Source organism: Notolepis coatsorum, assembly GCF_963971535.1.
Source record: "Notolepis coatsorum genome assembly, chromosome: 3".
Classification (NCBI taxonomy): Eukaryota; Metazoa; Chordata; class Actinopteri; order Aulopiformes; family Paralepididae; genus Notolepis; species Notolepis coatsorum.
Window position 1 is genome coordinate 200,715,453 of NC_140167.1, and position 26,126 is coordinate 200,741,578.

At 46.0% G+C, this 26,126-nt stretch overlaps 1 protein-coding gene across 1 annotated transcript in view; it reads right to left on the reverse strand.

Moving 5' to 3' along the window:
- wdr18 (WD repeat domain 18) overlaps positions 1 to 26,126 on the reverse strand; it is a gene marked incomplete at its 5' end in the record, with an annotated part of 249,754 nt that overhangs the window by 13,455 nt on the left and 210,173 nt on the right. The window contains 2 exons of the mRNA XM_084310819.1: positions 6,423 to 6,491; positions 25,441 to 25,604. Coding sequence (XP_084166945.1) covers positions 6,423 to 6,491; positions 25,441 to 25,604 — 233 coding nt within the window. The remainder of the gene's footprint in view (positions 1 to 6,422; positions 6,492 to 25,440; positions 25,605 to 26,126) is intronic.

Sequence of the window (26,126 nt, forward strand, 5' to 3'; positions counted from 1 at the left end):
GCCGTGTGTCTTGTGCCTTGTTGCCGAGGAAAACTCTCCTCGCTGTTTTTTTTTTCTGGAAGGGAGTGAGACTAATCCAGTTAGGGGGCCATCTGTGACTCGGAGGGAAGGGACGGCAGAGTGGACGGCTGCTCTCCTGCGGACGGGGATAAGGTGCCCCTGGTGACCTCCTCGTCTCCGGCTAGCTGACAAATCCTTAGGAGGAGAGCTAACACTAATGCCCCGTTTTCCAAGTTGTAGTGTAGGAACTTTTTTCCGCTGTGAACCGTACTGTCAAAAGGAAGCTCACAGGTTTCAAAATAGTTTCCGTGTGTCAAACAGGGGACTAGATTTGGGAGCAGCTCAGGGGGTTTCAGGCACGAACGCCCGGGCGTAGTTAGCAGTGTTCTCCATTGTGACTGGTCGGACAAACCTGTAGGAGAACTTTTAGAGACAGCGTGATCTTTTCCCCACGTTCTGTCGTGATACAGTTGTTAGGTATTCGGATTAATTTAGCTGTATTCACTATACACACATGATTGTGTGGCCAAGTTCATCTCCAACTCCATAGTGAAGTTTGCGGACGACACAGTGGTGGTGGTGGGGCTGATCTCTGACAACGACGAGAAGGCCTACCGGGAGGAGGTTGAGGTACTGGAACGCTGGTGCCAGGACAACAGCCTGCTCCTGAACATTGGTAAAACCAAGGAGCTGATCGTGGATTTTAGGAGAACACAGCAGGGGACACACACACCACTGAGGATACACGGGGCTACCGTGGACAGGGTGAGAAGCTTTAAGTACCTGGGGGTCCACATCTCAGAAGACCTGACATGGACAACACACATAGATGCATGAGAGTGACGGCCGTGCAGAGGGAAGAGGAAACGCACACTGTCCCACGCTGACGACACACGTCACCCTGTTCCAACGGAACCTGGCGCGTCGTCTTGTGATGATGAAGACGTTTGGCGATGAAGATCAATAGGCACTGCGGTGCATGTTAACCCTTTCACGTGTACAATCTCATATAGACCGTTTCCACAAAAAGGAGACAGAAAATGTTCCAAGAAAACATCAGGTTATTAATTTAAAAAAGAAACTCCTCCTATGACAAACAGTTGTTCTGCCCATTCCAACACTTTCTTCCACCAGACCAGCTTCAAGCGATCCACGCAGGCAATCGTGTTAATCTGTCCTACCCCCCCCCCCCCCCCCCCCCCCCCCAAATACAAATATACCTATCACTGTACGTGGAGGCTTATGGAACTGGCAATCAGCTGTCAGCAAAGCAGACTTCATGACTGCCTACGACCATAGTCAAAACATGCAGCTTCTGGCTCTTACGGAGACCTGGATAACGCCAGATAATTCGACAACACCGGCAGCCTCGTCTACAAACTATAACTTCTCTCACACACCACGCCCCTCCAGACGTGGTGGAGGCAGTGCCATCTGGGAGAATTGCGAGGCCCTGTGCGAGATTTAAACGCGAGCCCCTCCACCCCTAGGCTTTAGTTAACAATAAAGCCTACGTATCTAAAACTACCATGAAACTGAATTATTCCTAATAAAAGGCAAAGTCCCTTTTATGGCTACACAAAGGATTCATTGGTGCCATTTTATTTTGCTTCATAATAATTCGCCATCATAAGTCAGTGCTGAGCAACCCTTGGGAAACGCAGCTGCATATTATCTCTCTCTCTGATCTAGCTCGATGCACAATGGGTCGCTTATGTAGCTCTCTCTCTGTCAACACACCCACAATACAAAACACAGATACCACCTACCAGACACCCACACAGCGATCCTCCGTGATTTAACATCATCACAACACGATGCTTGCCAGTGCATAATGTTGACTACAGAAATACAGCGCACCTGCATGACAACTGTAAACCTACTCACCATTTTATTTATTTATTATTATTATTTTAATTTTTTTTATAACGTGCATTTACATTAATCATTGTTACATGAAAATATGTTTGCACCAGATTTAGCAGAAGCTAATTTCCATCTGTAGTCTATCCAAAACGCATGAAATACAAACAGTGCAAGAGTTCAAAATATTATATACACGTAAAATGCCAGACAACATACACAGGACATACAGCATAAAGAGTGCGAAATACACACACATGGAAATGCAACATAGCATGCACATACACACAGCACAGTGCCAAACAATGATCTATTCTTGACACTTAAGATACAAGACAAGTTCAAAAGTACAAAGTAAATGTAAGATTTTAAGGAAAGAATCTGAATAGTTGTTTATTGGATTGTTACATCTCTATTGATTACCATAACACTGCAGTAGTAAATACCTATATGTCCCTATGCCATAAATGTCATGTATGTTGAGTATATCTTAAATGTCAATATGAAATGAAAATGGGGGACCCTGATGTAAACAAGACGAAAGTCTTTCTCTGGTCTGCATCCCCTTATATTAACAATTGTGTGTATTGAGCCGTACTGTATTGTACCCATTCTGCAATCTGTTAAATAAAGTTTTCATTCATTCATTCATTCAATTATTAGCCTGGGATTTTATTTGCTCCAATCATTAAAACACAACCAGCCTATATATTTGTGTCAGGTGTATATTTGGGAACAGCCTTTAATTCTGAAAATATTGGAAATACTGATCATCGGTTAGGCTGTCTGAGAGAGAGGTGCAATTACTTTATCAGTGGTCTCAGGGGGCGGAGTGACCTGCTTCAGTACATAACGTAGCAAATTCTAAAATTGTATTCATTGTATGAATGGACATATTAACCCCCCCCCCCTCCTAAACCAAAAGAGACAAAGGAAGCGGTCACTCCGCCCCCTGAGAGCACTGATACAGTAATTGCACCTCTCAGACAGCCTAACCACATCACACCAGATAACGGAAGGCCAGGACTCTGACAGCATGCTTAGTAGAGAAACAAGGGAGCCAAGAGGCCGACTGTAGACGTATAACTGGCTGACTGTTTTACATTAGCGCTCGGGTTTAATCAGATCTACCCTGTTAGGATGTCAATCAGATGTACCCTGTTATGATTGTCACATCTGAATGAGAGATCTTGGTTTATAGCAGAACTATTTTACATTATATAAAAAAGGACCATTTTCCCTTTCATCATGTACAACTAAGTCACCGGAAATTGATTAAGAAATACTTAAAAGTGCAAAGTGAAATGATAGGCTACGGTAAACATCCTGTAGATATCGAGACAGTTAATAGATAGATAAGACAGATAATACTGTTCCTCCATAAATCCAAGAGCAAGAAATCGACATCATATCTTGGTAATTAAAATGCTTTCCAAGCCCAGATTATTAATTAACAAGATAACTTATGATTTACTGGCATTTCTTCCTATTTAGTACAAGTGGGCGATGCACATAATGTGGCTAATATTCGACCAGAGGAAAAGCAAAACACTGATTTTGCATGGTGACTTCTGTGATGTTCTACTTGTTTATAATGTGCAGGCTGACACCTAGATTTAGATTAGAGTTGGTTTACCTGATGAAGAGACGTAATGAAAGCAGTAGTGTTGGAAATACATCCCTCTACTCCCTTTGCAACCCCTGCCTGTACAGTATGTCCCACTGACTAATACTGTTGTCGACTGGTAGAATGATTTCTCAGCCCAATACATGCTGTTCCTCATACTAGCTCTGGCTAGTTAGCCACAAACTAATGCAAAGTCAATGGGGTCAAATTCCCGTCTGAATAAACTGACTGAATTGTACTCCGTTTCAGTTCAAGCCTCAGTCGGCTTGTACAGTGGGACTCCATTGGGGTCATTTGTGGCTAACTAGCTGGAGCTAATATGAGGAAAAGCATGGATTGTGCAGGTAAAGGACTCTCAACTCATTGCATAGCAGGAAATACCGTGGGGCTGGGGTTCTATGGGGTTCTACCGTGGGGCTGGGGTTCTATGGGGTTCTACCGTGGGGCTGGGGTTCTATGGGGTTCTACCGTGGGGCTGGGGTTCTACCGTGGGGCTGATGTTCTACGTGGGGCTGATGTTCTACCGTGGGGCTGATGTTCTACCGTGGGGCTGGGGTTCTACCGTGGGGCTGGGGTTCCACCGTGGGGCTGGGGTTCTACCGTGGGGCTGATGTTCTACCGTGGGGCTGGGGTTCTACCGTGGGGCTGATGTTCTACCGTGGGGCTGGGGTTCTACTGTGGGGCTGGGGTTCCACCGTGGGGCTGGGGTTCCACTGTGGGGCTGGGGTTCTACCGTAGGGCTGGGGTTCTACTGTGGGGCTGGGGTTCCACCGTGGGGCTGGGGTTCCACTGTGGGGCTGGGGTTCTACCGTAGGGCTGGGGTTCTACCGTGGTTGCAAACAACCAGAGGCCAGTGACGTACAGGCTCCTCCCCCCCCCCCCCCCCCCCCCCCCCGACAACTTCCTTGATTGGCCAGAACTGAAACATTGTCACGTTACCCGACACATTGGTGACAACCTTTTTATAATTTCTCTTTCCAAAATGCAAACAAAATGTTAATAAGAAGATGGAATACATGGAATAGTACTCGAATAAAACCAAATGATCACCATTCAAAAAAACCCACATCATCAAAAGTACACATTCTACATGACGTTCTTGTATTAAAATGTTTGGGAGTGTTGATGCGTTGACCTCTAAAGGTTCCGTTACATCCAGTGGTCCGTGGTCCACTGCTGCTGAATCCCACTACTTCCTTACAGCTAGCAGACTTTACGTTCAATAGCGCATCATTTCCATCAATGTATCGTGTTTTGAAGGCAAAATATTTTCTTCAAAGGAATCAGTAACTACACAATTAAATAATTCCAATACATTTAGTGTAGTAAAAAGTAGGATATTGCCTTTAAAAAATATATATAAATACAACAACTACCGGTAACCTTCTTCTTCTTACTGTCTTCTATCATGCTCTCTTCCTACTATACCATGTCTCTACTACTATGCTCTCAACACCGCAGCACCCAAGTTTCAACACTGTTTGATGAACATAGTTACTCAGCTGAAAGAGTTGTACCCTCCCTGCTGACCTGTTGTACAGAACTTGTGAGTCGCTTTGGATAAAAGCGTTCAGCTAAATGTAAATGTATAAGTAAGATTTTCTAAAATGGGAATATTAAAGTCAAAAACCAATAAAGTGTTACTCAAGTACAGTATTTGAGTAAAAGTAAATACCGTACTTTTCGGACTATAAGCCGCGGCTTTTTCCCCCATTTTTCGACCCTGCGGCTTATATAACGGTGCGGCTTATATGTGGACCAAACCCGAAAATATAACTTTTTGACTGCATTGAAATGTTATTTATCTGTTCCCTTATTTGCTAAACTTAATACAACTTGTAAATGAGTTAATTCTTGTTATTTGTCCGACAGTATTGTGACAATCCCCTCTATGCACGAACCCTTACATATGGTAATTAAACATTAAAACACCTGCGGCTTATAGTCCAGTGCGGCTTATATATGTACACATCATTCAATTTAGCTGCTGCGGCTTATAGTCAGGTGCGGCTTATAGTGCGAAAAGTACGGGTACATAAAAAAAACAGCTTAACAGAGCGGAATGCTATTGATATCGAGTCACTATACGTTTAAACCACCTAAGGCGTACTTGTGACTGAAGTATGTAAATGAGATATATGGTATTTCCACGTGAAGCTGGGAGAGCGAAGAAGAAGAAGAAGAAGAAGAAGAAGAAGAAGAAGAAGAAGAAGAAGAAGAAGAAGAAGAAGCTACTCCGGGCTTAAAGGAAGGAAGGGGATGTCTTAGAGGCATCACAGTCATTCTGAGGTACAACAACCAATGACTACGGTTCACTGTAACCGTGGTGACATTCCTGTAAAATGTGCACCGTGGGGAAACCACACGCCAGACACAGTTAGCCACTGTACCGTGGCATCGGCCCCCGGTGCCCATCCTACACACAGGAGTCGTCGAACGAGGGCACCGCGGGCGTCTAGTAGGAGATTTCAAAAGTACAACCACGCCAAGATCTCTGAAATACATAATGTATATCGGATGCGTATTCACGTCACTGAGGATAAGTCACGGGGGGCAAAACCGTACGCAAGCGTTCTGTATGGTAATGTATGTGTTATTTTACTTCATGATAAAGTGCAGCGAGCGCTGTGAGGAGGTTATACAAAGTTTCAGCTGAGCCCGTGGCGAGGAACATCGTAAAAACCACTGACCTAGACACATGGATAACATTTCAAACGCTACTTATGTAATCTCTTTCACACCCTTACGAGCATTACGTTGTATAAAATCCCCGGTCATGTGGAGCGCCCCCCCCGGCAGATAAGACATACTTGGAGCCGGGATCTAATTAGGATCCTCGCCAAAGTGATATTATGCTGTTTGTTATCGTGGGGCTGCGATGGTTGGTGGGCGGCGCTGGTGGCAGCGGTGACCTCTGACCTGCTCCACTCACCTTGTCTGTCACTGCACTCATGAGGGAGTAGAGCCGGTCAGCCTTCTCCAAGTAGGTGTCCTCTCGTTCCTGACAGGAGAAAAGATACACGATGCAGATGATTAGTGCATGCCTAGTGTGTGTGAGTGTGTGTGTGTGTGTGTGTGTGTGTGTGTGTGTGTGTGTGTGTGTGTGTGTGTGTGTGTGTGTGTGTGTTAGGGCTGACCTTCGAATTTGTTTTTTGGAATTCGAAGCTTCGGGGCCGAGATTCGATTTTAATTCGAAGCTTCGAGATTAAAAAATATATATACCGGTATATATATAAATTTAAAAAATATATATTTATTTAAAAAAAATTATGTTGTGGGACTTGTACAGCACTTTGTTCAACTTTGTCAGTGCTGTAAAGTTTAAACCTTTTTAAATCTTAGACAAACTAAACACTTTGCTTTCATGAAATATTGTAAGCCGTCATTTGAGGCTTTATAAAAGCAGCACAATGAACACAAATCTGTATGTTTGTATAAGGAAGTTGCATTGTTCATTTCAATACCTGTAATAGTACAGTAGTCCACACACACATGTGCATTCAGTTAAGTTGGAATATGACTGTAATACCAACAGTTCAGTTTGTCAGGTACATGCAACACAGATTACAGTGTTGACATCCGTCTGCTTGAGAAAATACCACGTTCTGCAATAAAAATGATTGAAGTGAGATGAACAGACTGAACTTTATTTGATTAGATAAAACATGTTGACAAAGTTTTACTTTGCAGTTGAAGAAAGGTAATAAATCACAATATATCACAATATTACTAATATCGCAATACTCAGCATATCGCAATATATTTAGTACCATGACTCACGTATCGTGATAGTATCGTATTGTGAGGCCTCTGGTGATTCCCACCCCTACTAAACACCAACCAGCCTGAACACCAACCAGCCTGAACACCAACCAGCCTGAACACCAACCAGCCTGAACACCAGCCTCAACACCCGCCTGTCTCAAGCCCTCTACCCACCGTTTACACACGACTGCACAACCACACACACACCGTAACAACCGGATCATAAAGTCTGCAGACGACACCGCGCTAATCTGCCTGATGAGCAGCGACGGTGAGACGGCGAGTACAGAGATGAAACTGTCCGGCTGCAGAGATGCTGCTGCAACGACAACCATCTCCTTCTGAATGTCAGCCAGATCGACGACGCCTACAGCTAGGAGACTTTGAAGAGACTTTGAAGAGATTAGAGTCCCGACTCCCTCTCACATTTAACAACAATTTCTCATACGTTTTAGTCATAGAGGTGCGGTTCTCAAAGGGAATTCATTCATATATGTGTCAGACTCCAACAGGATTCATTCAGAGATCGTTTATTTTTAGCTCTCTCAGCTCTCTCTCTGACAAGTGTGAGACTGACGGGAGGATTTCCACAAGATCTGAAAAACACATGGGTGGATATATATAGTGAATATATATAAGCCCATAAAGATATGCTATGCTATTGTATTTCATTTGATGGGACCTTTTTCACAAGAGAGCCTTTAATACAAGTACAGTATAAAGATGGGTAAAGGCTCTGGCTAAAGGCAAAAAATTTGGCCTTTGAAGTCACTATTATTATATCCAGCGCAAGTGAGAGTGTGTGTGTGTGTGTGTGTGTGTGTGTGTGTGTGTGTGTGTGTGTGTGTGTGTGTGTGTGTGTGTGTGTGTGTGTGTGTGTGTGCTCAACATAGCTCTCCAACAAAAAGGCCAGGGTGATACAACTGGACACATAGTTATGCTGATAGCAGGCCAGGGATATGACTCCTGGAATATTATCCCAATTGGCCTAATGGGGGCGCTATAATTAAAGGTCAAAATGTTACATTTATTTGTAAGGTCATATCTCCTGCACTGCAAGTCTGATTTACACAAAACGTGGTAAAGTCATCCATCTCTCCTCCCTCTACACACATCAGCCTCAAGGACCCATATAGTCTGCCGTGTTGGATTGTCCCCCAATTAGGGGTGTAACGATGCATCGATTCTAATGTGACGATTCAACTGCATCGATTTGAAAATGTTAGAATCGATTATAATAGAAATTAATCGAATTATTTAGTTTTTTTTGTGTGTGTATTGTTTTTATTGACCTATAGTCCATTCATGCTGAGTGAATCAGTTCCCCCAGCCACATTTGTGTATTCAAATTTTTTTGGGGAATTAACTGATAGAAAATTTATAGAAAATGTATCGAATCGAATCGTGGTCAAATGAAGAGATTTCATGATGCATTGAATCGTTGCCTGAATAATCGTAATAGAAATTAATCGTTGTGAGGTCGCATCGGTACACCCCTACCGCCAATGTATATATATATATATAAAAATATACATATAAAAAGTAGGTCCAATTGCTACAAAATTGTCTGTACTGGAACAAGCATAATCGTGTTTAAGGCTTGTTGATATCTCATTGTGTTTTAAATATATTGACCAATGAACTTCAAAAGGGTGTGGGTTCAGCACATAAATAGACCAAAGTCAACAACCGATCATCACAAAACTGGAAGGAAATGTCCATAAAGGCGCTTATATACTTGAAACTGACACGCACACGGCTGCAGACAGGGCTCTGTTTATATTACATGTGTTGGTGTCTGTAGCGTCCGTGATCCACACATGCGCACTAGGACTTCAGAAGCCGTTCTCACATCAGGACCCCCCCCCGCAGGTTAGGAAAGCCTGATGGGAGTCCGTCAAAGTCAGAACCGGCACTGTTACTGTTCACTCGGTCAGTGTTAACGTCATCCCGCCCACATCCTGCACGGCTCTGTAGTAGAGGATGGATGTTTCTCCGGCCGCCTCTCCTCTCGTTCTCACTCCACCAGGCTCCTCCCTCCCCTGATTAGCAACGAGACCAACCTACTCCGGGTGGGGCAGCTGTGATGTTGCAGTAAAAGACTGGCGGCGACGATAACGGACAACAACAACCGGGTCGATCTGCCGTTAATGGGCCTGTCCAATAAACAGGGAGGGGGGGGGGGGTCAGGGAAGACGACGGGCCGGCGGGGAGCTGCTGGTCACGGCACGCCCCTGATTTACTGAACGCCAGAGCGGAGAAGATCCCTCTGCAAATTTATGGCGCCGTCTCTCCCCTGTGTGGGAGTTTTTATTTTATTTTATGACCGCTGGCGTCGATGCAAGCTGTCTGGGATGGCCAGATGGACACTGCCCACGTATGGAGATGTGCACAACGATTCTGTATCGGGGCTGTTCCATCTGTGGATTAAGTGCCGACGGTTCTCACTTCGATTGACTTTTGTTTTGTTTTGTTGGTCTCGGGGCTACTTATCGGCTGCCATCAAATGTAATCCTAGAGGGGGGAGGGAGGGAGGGAGGGAGAGGGAGAGGGAGAGAGAGAGAGAGAGAGAGAGAGAGAGAAAGAGAAAGAGAAAGAGAAAGAGAAAGAGAAAGAGAAAGAGAAAGAGAAAGAGAAAGAGAAAGAGAGAGAGAGAGAGAGAGAGAGAGAGAACGGACACCATGGCCTTCATCAGGTTCCATTCAGTGGGTTGAATCGAGTCCAAGCAACATAATTAAGAACCCTTGGAGAAGAACAGACCCACTAAGGCTGAGACGATATGCCATTTGGAAGAATCGATAAATTGGGACAAAATTATCGATAAATATAGATATTTTTTATTATTAAACAAAATATTATTATTATTATTTATTTTTTATTATTATTTAAACAACTAATTTATGTTTATTTTGCAGCAATTCTTTGTCGTTGCCGCCATCTTTAGTGTTACAGATTTCCCCATTCAAAACTACCACAGTGATCCTTCTCATTTGTATAGTCGCTGGTCTCTGGATGTGATGGAGGAGTGCACTGCATGTTGAAGGCACAGTGAGTGCAGAGTTGCAATTCAACTGAATTTACATGAAATGTGGATGTTTTAACTAAAACATGCCACAAGACCTAGTATTTTAGTATGGTATAAAGCATCTAAAAAAATATATATATATATTTTTTACACATAAAAAGAAAAGTGACGCCACAAGTGGTCTCAGCCTTAACACTTTCTGTGCCAAAAACGTAAAAAGACGTGTTTGCCGGACAATGGTTGAGTGCCAAAAACGTAAAAGGTTGTTTTTGGATCGTTTGATCTTTTTACTTTGATCCCCGCTCTACAGACTTGCCCAGAGCGATCTACCGTACTTTTCGCACTATAAGCCGCACCTGACTATAAGCCGCAGCAGCTAAATTGAATGATGTGTACATATATAAGCCGCACTGGACTATAAGTCGCAGGTGTTTTAATGTTTAATTACCATATGTAAGGGCTCGTGCACAGAGGGGATTGTCGAGAAAGAGATGGCTGTTTGAGGAAGCTCCCATTTATTAACATTTCAACAAACAAGTTGCATATTTGCTTTACGTATTCAAGTGTTACCATTTAGTGCAATAGTAGCTACAGAACATGTACTGTGCTGTGTAGCTGTAATAATGAATAGATTAGCCGCACCGTTATATAAGCCGCAGGGTCGAAAAATGGGAAAAAAGGCGCGGCTTATAGTCCGAAAATTACGGTACATAATTTTCGACCATCCCCACACATTATGTGGGGATGCCGGTCGACTATCACCAGGTGGCGGTATCGTCTGTGTCTGAACTGCGATGGCTTGGGTTGAATCACACTAACTTTCATTTCTGCTTGGCCAGTGGCCACTCCTCCTGCTGGGACATAGATTCACATTGATCGCCTAGAAATTCCGTCGCCTAAGCGTATTTGACCATCGAAATGTGTATAGACATATACACTGGTAATCGCGATGCGATCACTTGGAATTATTCTTCTTGGAATACCTTCTGGCTAAGGTAAGGTACATTCTATGTCTATTTTACCGAATCTGAAACGTGTTTTTCTAACGATCACAGTTCTGTGTTTCACCGGACAAAAAACATGCTCAGCAAACGCGATCATAGTTTTGAGTAAAAACGACCCCCCCGTTGATGATTTTGTGATGATACATATATACTAGGGCTGTCAGGGCTGTTATTGGTATCTGATTCTAGGGACATCTATGGATCTCAGGGAATGTATTCCCAGTGTCAGAAATACTGTGTCTGTTACTAGGATTGAGTAAATTGTAATGAACCAAATGAGAATATCAACAATCTTTTTTTTTATCTTTGACTGTGAATAACACCATGCAAAAATTTACCAGACCTGAAAAATCTAAGCAAATTAATAAATGGAAGATGATTAAACAGAAGGTTTTGTAGATCCAGTACTGAATTCTGCCATCCGGACACATGCAATTTGAAATATGATTATAGAATATCAGGCATAAAATGGTTATGCGATTAAAATGTGATTAGATTAATTAATTACAAATCCTGTAATTAATTAAGATAACTTTTTTTAATCGCCTGACAGAACTAATATACATGTCATATACCATTGATTTGAGAGTATTCAGTGTTTCAGAGGATCAGCCAGAACGGTTTGGGCTTATTGCACATAACACGTTTTATCTCGCGATCTATAAAAAAATACTATTATCTTGAAAATGAGCAATGTTTAGCGTGTAATAAACTACATATTACTACCTACTACATATACTAATATGTCTCTACTGCTATGCACTCAAAACACTGCAGCACCCACATTTCAACAGAGTTGTACCCTTCATGCTGACCTGTTGTACAGAACTTGTAAGTCACTTTGGATAAAAGCATTCAGCTTAGTGTGTGAGTGAGAGAGTGAGAGAGAGACAGAGTGAGAGAGTGAGACAGAGTGAGAGTGAGACAGAGTGAGAGTGAGACAGAGTGAGAGAGATAGTGAGAGTGAGAGTGAGAGTGAGAGAGAGAGAGAGAGAGAGAGTGAGACAGAGTGAGAGTGAGAGAGAGAAAATGTGCGTGTGTGTTATACATATACAAAATACCCGATGCTGATCAAAATAATTTGAAGATAAAAAACAAAGAACTTACAGAGCAGAGTGGATGTGAAGTCGGCTATTGGAAAATCACAACCACTCCAAATATCCTGGGCAGCGATTCCCTGTTTATGTCAAAGACCTCCCAGTAGATTAGATTAGAGGCATTAAGACGACAGACCTGGTTTGTGATGAGATTATGCCCAGGGCTAGGGGCTCCCTCTATGTTTTATTATATGACAACCGGAATAGTCATTCACACACACGTTGTCATTGTGCTCGACGTGTAGTGACTGAAATAACAGTGAAAACAACCCATTCCTCGGTTTGTCCCCAGAGGGGTCCTAGAGTTGTTCTAGAGTGTGTAGAATAATCTCCTATATATTCAGAGAAGGGGTCATTTTGTCAATGTTAACCCTTTCACTGCCACACAACCGACCGGCTGTCGTGCGGCAGTGAAAGGGGTTAAGTCCAAAGCACACGGCGGGCGAGCGACGTCGCCTGGCGATGCAATCAGCTGTCGCTCAACAACAATCGCTTAGCACCCCACACCACACACGACCGCTCAGGACCGTTTACAACCTAATAAAACTAATCGTCTATTGGCCGAGCGAACCTGGCATTCGTGTGACATCACGTCCTGAATCAACCAGGAATTAACTAACGCTGGTTGTCGTTGTCGCGGAAAATGTATCATAATCACAAAATGCATTCAGTGCCGGATCTAACCAAATGGATTTATGGAAAGTCCAAGGCCGGACCACAGAGCTTCTGAAAGGGTTAACGCGACACGCTACGGCTCTTCCTGTTCGTACAGCGATGGCAGCAAAAAAAATTAAAAACCGTATTTTTTTCACCAGTTAACCTGAAAGGCGTGCTGATCAGCAGTAATGTAATGTCATAATTGTCGATTGATAGACAAATTCGCTAATGTAGGCTATATTAAGCAGCTCATATAAATGAATAACTAACTTAGTTAATTAATAATGAACATAAATAGCATGGTGATAATACGTAGGTTATTGATCAATGAATGTATTGATACATTTATTTATATTACAAATGATACACCAGTAGAAGTCATGTTATTTTCCTCATTGTCCTCGCTGTGTCGCCTGTCTGCCAATTTTTTTTTGGATTCAGGCGATATTTAGCCTGGCTTAAAAAAATCGCCCCCGCCGAGTGCATTGGACTTTAAAAAGGGACACTTCACCGAAAAACAACGCTGATATATTTTGCACATAATCTCACGCGACCGACCAATCTTTCGCAGTCGACCATGGACATAAAAAAAAAAACACTAACCTTCTTACTGTCCTGTACTATCATGCACTCTTCCTAATATACTAATATATTATGTCTCTACTACTATGCACTCAACACACTGAAACTCAATTTGCAACACTTTGATGAACATTGTTACTCAGCTGATAAGAGTTGTACCCTTCCTGCTGACTTGTTGTACAAAACTTGTATAAGTAGCTTTGGATAAAAGCGTTCAGCTAAATGAAATGGTAAATGGCTGCTTTTTTATATAGCAGCTTTTATCCAAAGCGCTTTACAATTTGTTCCTCACATTTGACCCATGCACTCACACATTCACACACGGGAGCAATTAGGGGTTAAGTGTCTTGCTCAAGGACACATCGCCACACTGCACGGGAGGAGCGGGAATCGAACCGGGAACCTCCGGATTGCCAGACGACTGCTCTACCTCCCGAGCAACTGTCGCCCCTGTGTAAATGTAAATGTATTTATATGTTTTAATCTACATCATTTCATTGAGCTGTAATTAACAGAACAAAAATGATTCAGTGTCCTCTGATGACATCACGGGAGGAGATATTCAATCTCATTGACTCAATAACTGTCAAACTAAATAAATGTGTGCAAAACAGTTTAGAGCCTTGGCATATGTGTGAGATTGTGTAACAAATAAATCTGCGTTGTTTTACGTGAAGTACCCCTTTAAAGTACTTCATGATGAATAGGCCTTTAGGGCCTTGAAGGTCATGGAAAAGAAAAGGTACCGATATTGACAAATCAGATTTGGCATACAGTAGATACAATGTCACATGTCTAGACGGGCTGTCGCTAGGAGCGCCTCTTCTGAGGACACTGGAGACTTTAGAACAGGATTTACTCTGTCCTTGGTCAATCAAGTTGGACATGTTTTATTTGTATTGTTTTGGGGGGCTTTTCTGTATTTTTCACCCATCCCAATTTTTTTCAATTTTTGCCAATTCCCTTCCTGGTCGCACGCATTGCCCGACTGTCGGCCTGGGGAGGGTGTAGAACTACCACATGCCTCCTATATAAGCCGCTTCTTTTCACCCGACAGCGAGGAGTTTCACTGGGGGAATGTATTTGTTGTCCTTACCTTTGCCTCGCCTTGTTGTCTTATTGGTATGATTTTATATGCCTTTTTTTGTGTGCTTAATTCTGTATGTACACTCAACGTGACTGTAAACGAGGGAAACCTCAGTTTCATTTCGAGTTTAAATAAAAGTTTGAAATGAAATGAGCCTAAAACTTAACGGCTATAATAATTCAGCGTGTTCACAACCGGACGTGGTCACTCGTCCGAATGGCTTGTCAAATTACGCTCGCCGGCTGTTTCGTCTTGTAACTCGAGAATGGAATCACGCAATAGGTTGAGTGTGGTGACGATCAAAAGGCGGCAAATTCAACTTTCCAACAATGTATCGGTTGATCGGCGAAAACGCAGCCCGGCGCCGACAGACGAGAGCAAAGTGCTGCAATGTGCACGCGAGTGCGACGGCCCGCATGCGATAAAAAAAATTTACGTTTCATAATTTTTTTTGTTAATTAATTGAAATTAACGCGATAAAGTCCCAGCCCTAATTATTCGATGTATTATGTTTCTCACTCAATCTCTGAATAAACACAGCTTCTAAAACTTGCATTTGAGGGCCCTAAATCCACCATGCTACCATTCTCAGAACCACGTCTCACACACACACACGATAAGGAGCCACCTCTCTATCTACCTGCTCTCATGTTTGTTTGACCCCTGACCCCTGTCCATTTCCCTGTGGACCCGTCCAATTACCTCACCTTGGAGATGCCCTTTTCAAGGTCACACACACACACACACACACACACACACACACACACACACACACACACACACACACACACACACACACACACACACACACACACACACACACACACACACACACACACACACACACACACACACACACACACACACACACACACACACACACACACACACACCTAACGCTCACAGCAGAGCACACGTCTCCCAGTCTGTCTCCTCTACTTGACAGGCAGGTGACATTCTGAAATCACTGACCACTGTGGCCCATTTGTGGAGAAAAAAAACCCTGATTTGAGTCATGCCACACACACACACACACACACACACACACACACACACACCACACACACACACACACACACACACACACTACCGTGTCTGTACCGAACAGAGATGCTCTCTTAAGTCTGCTGAATACGACCCGTTTGGATCTGTACCGAACAGAGATGCTCTCTTAAGTCTGCTGAATACGACCCGTTTGGATCAGTACCGAACAGAGATGCTCTCTTAAGTCTGCTGAATACGACCCGTTTGGATCAGTACCGAACAGAGATGCTCTCTTAAGTCTGCTGAATACGACCCGTTTGGGGGATCAGTACCGAACAGAGATGCTCTCTTAAGTCTGCTGAATACGACCCGTTTGGATCTGTACCGAACAGAGATGCTCTCTTAAGTCTGCTGAATACGACCCGTTTGGGGGATCTGTACCGAACAGAGATGCTCTCTTAAGTCTGCTGAATACGACCCGTTTGGATCTGTACCGAACAGAGATGCTCTCTTAAGTCTGCTGAATACGACCCGTTTGGATCTGTACCGAACAGAGATGCTCTCTTAAGTCTGCTGAATACGACCCGTTTGGATCTGTACCGAACAGAGATGCTCTCTTAAGTCTGCTGAATACGACCCGTTTGGATCTGTACCGAACAGAGATGCTCTCTTAAGTCTGCTGAATACGACCCGTTTGGATCTGTACCGAACAGAGATGCTCTCTTAAGTCTGCTGAATACGACCCGTTTGGATCTGTACCGAACAGAGATGCTCTCTTAAGTCTGCTGAATACGACCCGTTTGGATCTGTACCGAACAGAGATGCTCTCTTAAGTCTGCTGAATACGACCCGTTTGGGGGATCTGTACCGAACAGAGATGCTCTCTTAAGTCTGCTGAATACGACCCGTTTGGATCTGTACCGAACAGAGATGCTCTCTTAAGTCTGCTGAATACGACCCGTTTGGATCTGTACCGAACAGAGATGCTCTCTTAAGTCTGCTGAATACGACCCGTTTGGATCTGTACCGAACAGAGATGCTCTCTTAAGTCTGCTGAATACGACCCGTTTGGGGGATCTGTACCGAACAGAGATGCTCTCTTAAGTCTGCTGAATACGACCCGTTTGGATCTGTACCGAACAGAGATGCTCTCTTAAGTCTGCTGAATACGACCCGTTTGCCGGGACACCTCTGCAGCGACACGATATTTAATGTAGAACGGTATCTCGACACACATTTCACCTTGAACAAATATTGCACCTCCTGCGATTTGAATATTGCACTAGGCCATATTGCACTTTAGAAAGAATATCCCTAGTGTGTATGCGAGAGAAAGATGGAGCAAGAGAGATAGAGAGAGAGAGAGGGGGGTGAGAAGGCAATATACATGCTATAAATTAAAGAAAGGGAAAAGGAAGAGAGACCAGGAGAGAGAGAGAGAGAGAGAGAGAGAGAGAGAGAGAGAGAGAGAGAGAGAGAGAGAGAGAGAGAGAGAGAGAGAGAGAGAGAGAGAGAGAAGAGTGAGAAGGCAATATACATGCTAGAAATTAAAGAAAGGGAAGAGGAAGAGAGACCAGGAGAGAGAGAGAGACCAGGAGAGAGAGAGAGAGAGAGAGAGAGAGAGAGAGAGAGAGAGAGAGAGAGAGAGAGAGAGAGAGAGAGAGAGAGAGAAGAGTGAGAAGGCAATATACATGCTAGAAATTAAAGAAAGGGAAGAGGAAGAGACCAGGAGAGAGAGAGAGACCAGGAGAGAGAGAGAAAGAGAGAGAGGTAGTAGAAGGGAACACCTGACTGGCCAGCTGGTTGCTAATACAGACTCTCCAGCATCACCATCTCATTTGACTCTGCTGCGTAATTGATTTTGACACTGTTGGGATTACTGCCGCGCCCCCAAACAGCTGTGGGTTACAGTACGCTGTGGATGGGAGGAGCCTGTACTGTACGGATGGGTGGGTGGAGCCTGTACTGTACTGTGGGTGGAGCCTGTACTGTACTGTGGGTGGAGCCTGTACTGTACGGAGAGCAGAGTCAGAGTCAGAGATGTTAGTTGCCATGTTTGGACGAATCCACATTGGAATACAGGTACAGAGCAAACACTGTGTGTCTACAACTGATCCAATACAGGAGCAGAGTAGAAACAGTACAGAAAAAAAAATAATGTAAACACAGACAGTATAAAAGGACAAATGCTAAAGTTGATATCAACATCCCCTAAAAGTGCATATCATAGTAAAGTGCATAATGCATAGAGGCACAATTTACAGTAAAAGTGCATATAATCAAAGTGCGTGATGTACAGACAGCACTTCTGCAACCTGACTAGTAATAACACACCAAATAAAAAATAGGATAATATACAAATCTAGCCTTTGGAGTTATTCAGGCTGCGCACAGCACTGGGGGAGAAACTCTTGGTAAACCCAGAGGTAGAGCGTGTGATAGAGCGGTAGCGTCTGCCCGAGGGGAGGGGGACAAAGAGGCCTGCGGCTGGGTGACCAGAGGGGTCGTTGATAATGCCAGAGGCCGGGAAAGCAGCCTGGCACCGTAGATCTCTTCTAGAGCTGGCAGGCTAACCCCGATTGTCTTGCGTGCAAGAAATTCTGTTCAGAGATTTCTTCTCCTGGTCTGTAATGTTACCAAACCTTACAGTACAGGAGGGAGTAAGAGCGCTCTCAATCACACAGCGATAGAAGTTGAGTAGAATCACCTCAGTTTCCTAAGAAAGAAAAGACGTTGCTGGGACTTTTTTAACAATGGTTCTGGTATTGGAGTGCCAGCTCAGGTCATTTGAAATAGTGACCCCAAGAAATTTAAAACTGCTCTCCACCTCTGAGCCATTTATGTGCTGCAGCGGGACCCTGAATGGGACTGCAACACCTCAATACCGCCGCCTGGTGGATGGTCGGGCGAGTTACACTCTCAAAACCGGAAGTTGTGATCGGTGCGTCGAGGAAATTCCTCTGGCATCTTGTTACGTGGATCCAGACAAACACTATAGTGCATATGGATCGCAGCCATAACGCAATAATCGATATGATTTCGGCGTTTATTGCGCCATACAAACCGGAAATGGATGTAGGAGATCGGCGTCAAATAATTGGGATCTTTCTCATCCAGTCTCATCGGCGAACGGTAAGAGGACAGTAACGTTATTTCCAACCCGATTGTTTATTCATTTCACTGCAAACCATCTGCTCAACATATCAACCCATAGTAAATAAAGCCGTTACTGACGATCAAGGAATTATTCACACATGAGGAAGCATAATGTATACCCATCATATACATTTGAATTTTTTAATATAGCGTGTATGGGAAAGAAACGCCAATCGATAATCTATATTATGCTTCAGGGCCTATAACTACTGTTTTTGGAATTACAGCAGAAAATATTAAGAAACATACTTATATTCTCGACGCTAGTAACACAACAATGTATGAATGAAAAAATATAACGTTCCCACATCCTGAACGATAGATAATCGATGTTGAATGGGCCATAGTAATGTCAATATAGCAATACAATTTTAAAAATTATAGCCCTGCAAAGAAGGTAAACATCTCCATAGGGTTATAGTGCTGGCAGACTGGCTATATTGATGGATATACCCTATGGCGGGGAATGTGTTAAAACTGAGGTTAGAGCAATATGTCTGTAATCATTAAGACAAGTCACGGGTGATTTCTTGGGAACCGGAATGATAGTAGATTCCTTGAAGCTCCTTGGAACAAGGCGGCGCTCCAGTGACATGTTGAAAAGGTCCGTGAGCACAGGGGCAAGCTGCTCAGAGCAGAGTCTGACGGCCCTGGGAGGAATGCCGTCCGGGCCGCGTGTATGCTTTTACCAACGCATTTGTGTTTCCGGGTTCCCGTTTTGCGCTCTGATTGGCCACTGACCTACACGCGTACGCCCCCCTCGCTATCGCCTTTGGGGCGTGAGATATGAAGACAGATTTAACTGGGTATAGGAAGGAAGTACCATACGAGCCGCAAATTGAACATGCAGTGAGTCTGCGACAACAACCCAATAATAAACACTCGAAACAGCTATTACCAGACAATTACAACAGCAGTGGTGCCTGCTTCAAATGTCATGTATTATAGGCTATAGGCCCGTGTAGATCTATTCGGAATAATAAACATATACACCCGACACATGACACAATGTGATCCCATCTCCGATAGAGCGGCTGGTCGCAGAGACGCGAGTTGAACGAACACATCGGGAGGAGAATGAATGAATGAATGAAAACTTTATTTAACAGATTGCAGAATGGGTACAATACAGTACGGCTCAATACACACAATTGTTAAGGGGATGCAGACCAGAGAAAGACTTGTCTTGTTTACATCAAGTTCATTCATTCATTCATTCATTCTCCTCCCGATGTGTTCGTTCAACTCGCGTCTCTGCGACCAGCCGCTCTATCGGAGATAGGATCACATTGTGTCATGTTTTGCTAGAGGGTGGCGATGTTTATTATTCCGAATAGATCTACACGGGCTTATAGCCTATAATACGTGACATTTGAAGCAGGCACCACTGCTGTTGTAATTGTCTGGTAATAGCTGTTTCGAGTGTTTATTATTGGGTTGTTGTCGCAGACTCGTATGGTACTTCCTTCCTATACCCAGGCAAATCTGTCTTCATATCTCACGCCCCAAAGGCGATAGCGAGGGGGGCGTACGCGTGTAGGTCAGTGGCCAATCAGAGCGCAAAACGGGAACCCGGAAACACAAATGCGTTGGTAAAAACATACACGCGTCCGGGCCAGTGGCTTTCCTAGCCTTAGTACTAGACAGGACCTTGCGCACCTCATGTTCTGTGACAGTCAGCCCAGACAAGTCGCTGGAGTTGGAGGGAATAAAAACAGGATGCTCTGTGTTACTTTCATCAAATCTGGAGTAAAAGTTATTCAGTCTACCGGGGAGCGAGTGATCACCTCCAGCGGAGGGGAAGCCGCTGGGCTTGTAGGAAGTGATAGTGTTCAGTCCCTGCCACATCCGACGGGGGTCACTGCCAGAGAAATGTCCTTCAATACGTTCTCCATAGGAGCGCTTGGCGGCTCTTATTGACCGCTCCAGCGAGTATCTAGCCAGTTTATAACTGGTTGCATCCCCAGATTTAAAAGCAGTAGCTCGTTCAGTAAGTTTGAGTCTAACATCAGAGTTAAGGCATGGTTTTTGGTTTTTGGTTCGAGTATTGCTTAACCACCTTGCGGGGACATGCACAAGTCAATACAAAAGTTGATATATCCAATGACAGCGTCACAGTATTGGTCAAGGTCCTCACATTTAAAGACAGACCAGTATGTGGCGTCGAGACACCCTTGTAAAAGTGTTTCAGCATCTTTAGTCCAACATTGAGTGGAGCGTACCGTCGGTTTGATTTGTCTATTTTTCTGAGTATATGACGGTAGAAGAATAATCGCTTGATGATCGGATTTACCAAAAGCTGGCCTTGAGAGAGACCTGTAAGCAGCTTTTATGTTGCTATAGCAATGATCCAAGATTTTGTTTCCTCTTGTAGGGTGCTTTACATGCTGATGGTAATTTGGCAGAACCGATTTAAAAGAACAATGATTAAAATCACCAGCTGCAATAAACACAGCCTCCGAGTGGGAGATCTCATATTTATGCATAATGTCAGCCAGTTCATTGAGAGCAGTCGCGGCGTCAGCCCGAGGGTGTATATAAACAGCAATAAGAAAGATAGCTGGGAATTCTCTAGGGAGATAAAAGGGGCGACATTTAATGACTAGGCATTCAAGACTAGTATTGCAGGTCTTGTTCATGACCGTAGTATCGGTGCACCACTTTTAATTTACAAGAAGACACACCCCTCCTCCTTTGGTTTTGCCGGTGCATTCCTTCAGTCGGTCTGAGCGAAACACCGCGAATCCCGGCGGCTGAAAGGCTGAGTCTGGCGTGTTGCCGTCTAGCCACGTCTCCGTGAGACGGTACGCGGAGCAGTCTCTTGCCTCCCGCTGGAAGTGAACCTCGCTCATCAGTTCATCGGTTTCGTTTTAAAACAAGGACTGCATGTTCGCCAGGTAGATGGAGGGCAGTGGAGGCTTGAAAGGGGGCGCTCGCAGAGTTTGACAAGCACCCCGCCTCGCCTCGCCTGCCCCGGTGTCTGCGTCTTTGACGGCTCCCGTCACCTGCCGAGGGACGTGCAGCAAAGTCCTTGCATCTGAGCTCGGGATTAACGTGGGAAGCCTCCCGAACATCGTCGCGGATCCGGAGAAGTAATTCTCTGTTGTATCGAACAGTAGTAGATGTCCCGGACACATACATTTAGAACGATCAACAAACTAAACAAACACAGGAGATCCCCAGACCCTAGTGTTTGTGTGTGTGGTCTGTAAACAAGCCAGGGTTCCCCAGACCCTAGTGTTTGTGTGTGTGGTCTGTAAACAAGCCAGGGTTCCCCAGACCCTAGTGTTTGTGTGTGTGGTCTGTAAACAAGCCAGGGTTCCCCAGACCCTAGTGTTTGTGTGTGTGGTCTGTAAACAAGCCAGGGTTCCCCAGACCCTAGTGTTTGTGTGCGTGGTCTGTAAACAAGCCAGGGTTCCCCAGACCCTAGTGTTTGGGTGTGGTCTGTAAACAAGCCAGGGTTCCCCAGACCCTAGTGTTTGTGTGTGGTCTGTAAACGAGCCAGGGTTCCCCAGACCCTAGTGTTTGGGTGTGGTCTGTAAACGAGCCAGGGTTCCCCAGGCCCTAGTGTTTGTGTGTGGTCTGTAAACAAGCCAGGGTTCCCCAGGCCCTAGTGTTTGTGTGTGGTCTGTAAACGAGCCAGGGTTCCCCAGACCCTAGTGTTTGTGTGTGGTCTGTTAATGAGAGATGGGTCTTTCCTGGGACGAAGCGCAGGCCAAAGCACGAGACGGGATTCAGTGGCAGTGTATGATTGCGGCCTTATGCCCCAACCGGGACGAAGAGGATAAGTAAGTAAAGTCTAACCATCAACTTACACAGGGAACTGAACCCCTGACCTGACAGAGTTAGTGCCTTGCTCTAACAGGGAACTGAACCCCTGGCCTGGCAGAGTTAGTGCCTTGCTCTAACCATCAACTTACACGGGGAACTGAACCCCTGACCTGGCAGAGTTAGTGCCTTGCTCTAACAGGGAACTGAACCCCTGGCCTGGCAGAGTTAGTGCCTTGCTCTAACGGGGAACTGAACCCCCTCCAACTCCATAGTGAAGTTCGCAGACGACACGGTGGTGGTGGGGCTGATCTCGGACAACGACGAGAAGGCCTACCGGGAGGAGGTTGAGGTACTGGAACGCTGGTGCCAGGACAACAGCCTGCTCCTGAACATTGGTAAAACCAAGGAGCTGATCGTGGATTATAGGAGAGGACAGCAGGAGACACACACACCACTGATGATTAACGGGGCTACCGTGGACAGGGTGAGCAGCTTTAAGTACCTGGGGGTCCACATCTCAGAGGATCTGACATGGTCAACACACATAGACACAGTAGTAAAGAAGGCGAAGCAGCGCCTCTACCACCTGAGACAGTTAAGGAAGTTCAGAGTATCGGGGAAGATACTCCAGTCCTTCTACTCAGGAGCTGTAGAGAGCATCTTGACCGGAAACATCACTGCCTGGTATCGAAACAGCACGGCACAGGACAAGAAGGCCCTACAGAGAGTGGTGCGCTCAGCCGAGCTCTACCACAGGTATTGCACTACCTCCCCTGCAGGTTCTATACAACAAGAGGTGCAAATCCAGAGCCTGCAGAATAATGAAAGACCCCCACCACCCCAATAACAGCCTGTTCCAGCTGCTGAGGTCAGGCAGACGCCTGCGAACCCCAGCTACTAGGACAGAGAGGCTTAGGCTCAGCTTCTTCCCCCAGGCCATCAGAGCCCTGAACAATGAACATTGAGTGCCACAGAACACTGAACTATCCACACACAAGCACACATGAGCACACACACGACACGCACGCTGTGCACGCTCACACACTAGCAGCCACTTTAACACTTTAACATGAGCGGGCACACACTCATGCCGCACACACCCACTTATGGCCAAAAGGAAAGGCCACTTTAAATTAGTATAACAACAGTAACAGTGTATTGCACTACCAAAGCTACCTAGCATGTCCTATATGCTCTGTAAATAACTATGTACAAATACCGAGATGTCACACCATGTTACCTGTTACCTGTTTATTGCACAATGTTGTTTTTATTGGATTCTATTATATGTTGTACCACTGTATTGCACATCGTTGCGGGCAAGACCACCCGCATTTCATTGTATACTTGTATGCCGTGACAAATAAAACTCTTGACTTGACTTGACCTGGCAGAGTTAGTGCCTTGCTCTAACAGGGAACTGAACCCCTGACCTGGCAGAGTTAGTGCCTTGCTCTAACAGGGAACTGAACCCCTGACCTGGCAGAGTTAGTGCCTTGCTCTAACAGGGAACTGAACCCCTGACCTGGCAGAGTTAGTGCCTTGCTCCGCCCGCCCCGGTGAGCTACAGAAGGAGCGCATCAGGGTTGGCTAACCTGCGTGGGGAGGCCCAGGACAAGGCAGACCCCTCCTGACTAACCTGCGTGGGGAGGCCCAGGCCCAGACAGACCCCTCCTGACTAACCTGCGTGGGGAGGCCCAGGCCCAGACAGACCCCTCCTGACTAACCTGCGTGGGGAGGCCCAGGCCCAGGCAGACCCCTCCTGACTAACCTGCGTGGGGAGGCCCAGGCCCAGGCAGACCCCTCCTGACTCCACTAACCTGCGTGGGGAGGCCCAGGCCCAGACAGACCCCTCCTGACTAACCTGCGTGGGGAGGCCCAGGCCCAGACAGACCCCTCCTGACTAACCTGCGTGGGGAGGCCCAGGCCCAGGCAGACCCCTCCTGACTAACCTGCGTGGGGAGGCCCAGGCCCAGGCAGACCCCTCCTGACTAACCTGCGTGGGGAGGCCCAGGCCCAGGCAGACCCCTCCTGACTAACCTGCGTGGGGAGGCCCAGGCCCAGGCAGACCCCTCCTGACTAACCTACATGTTGAGGCCCAGGCCCAGGCAGACCCCTCCTGACTAACCTGCGTGGGGAGGCCCAGGCCCAGGCAGACCCCTCCTGACTAACCTGCATGTGGAGGCCCAGGCCCAGGCAGACCCCTCCTGACTAACCTGCATGTGGAGGCCCAGGCCCAGGCAGACCCCTCCTGACTAACCTGCATGTGGAGGCCCAGGCCCAGGCAGACCCCTCCTGACTCCACTAACCTGCGTGCGGAGGCCCAGGCCCAGGCAGACCCCTCCTGACTAACCTGCGTGGGGAGGCCCAGGCCCAGGCAGACCCCTCCTGACTCCACTAACCTGCGTGGGGAGGCCCAGGCCCAGGCAGACCCCTCCTGACTAACCTGCATGTGGAGGCCCAGGCCCAGGCAGACCCCTCCTGACTCCACTAACCTGCGTGCGGAGGCCCAGGCCCAGGCAGACCCCTCCTGACTCCACTAACCTGCGTGCGGAGGCCCAGGCAGACCCCTCCTGACTAACCTTGCTGAGTCCCAGGCGAAGGCAGACCCCTCCTGACTAACCTTGCTGAGGCCCAGGCGCAGGCAGACCCCTCCTGACTAACCTTGCTGAGGCCCAGGCGCAGGCAGACCCCTCCTGACTAACCTTGCTGAGGCCCAGGCGCAGGCAGACCCCTCCTGACTAACCTTGCTGAGGCGCAGGCAGACCCCTCCTGACTAACCTTGCTGAGTCTCAGGCGCAGGCAGACCCCTCCTGACTAACCTTGCTGAGTCCCAGGCGCAGGCAGACCCCTCCTGACTCCACGCCCTCGCCCTGCTCAGAGGTGTTCAGGTGGCGGCTAAAGCGCGGCAGAGGGACAGCTGGTCTGCTGTCGGGCACAAACATGTTGGCCGGGGCGGGCATGACGAGCGCGTTGGTGACGGGACCTGAGAGAGAGAGAGAGAGAGAGAGAGAGAGAGAGAGAGAGAGAGAGAGAGAGAGAGAGAGAGAGAGAGAGAGAGAGAGAGAGGGGGGGGAGAGATAGAGAGAGAATAGAGAGGAGAGAGAGAGAGAGAGAGAGAGAGAGAGAGAGAGAGAGAGAGAGAGAGAGAGAGAGAGAGAGAGAGAGAGGGGAGAGGAGCAGAAAGAGATAGAGGCAGAGAGTGAGTCAGAGAGAGATAGAGAGAGAGACGGAGAGAGACAGAGGGAGAGAGAGAGGGAGAGAGAGAGGGAGAGACAGAGATCAGGTCAGCAAGTGTCTGTTATATTACAAGAGTGTTGTGTTGTGACAATACCAAAATCTTGACTTTGATACCGATACCAGTTCTAAAACAATACCATGGCAAATACCTAAAATATCTGGAAAAATAATGGAATATATTATATAATATTAGATGACACTGACATAATATTTCATAGGTATTGTAGGATAATAGAAACAATATCATTGTGCCTACTTGGGGGACAGA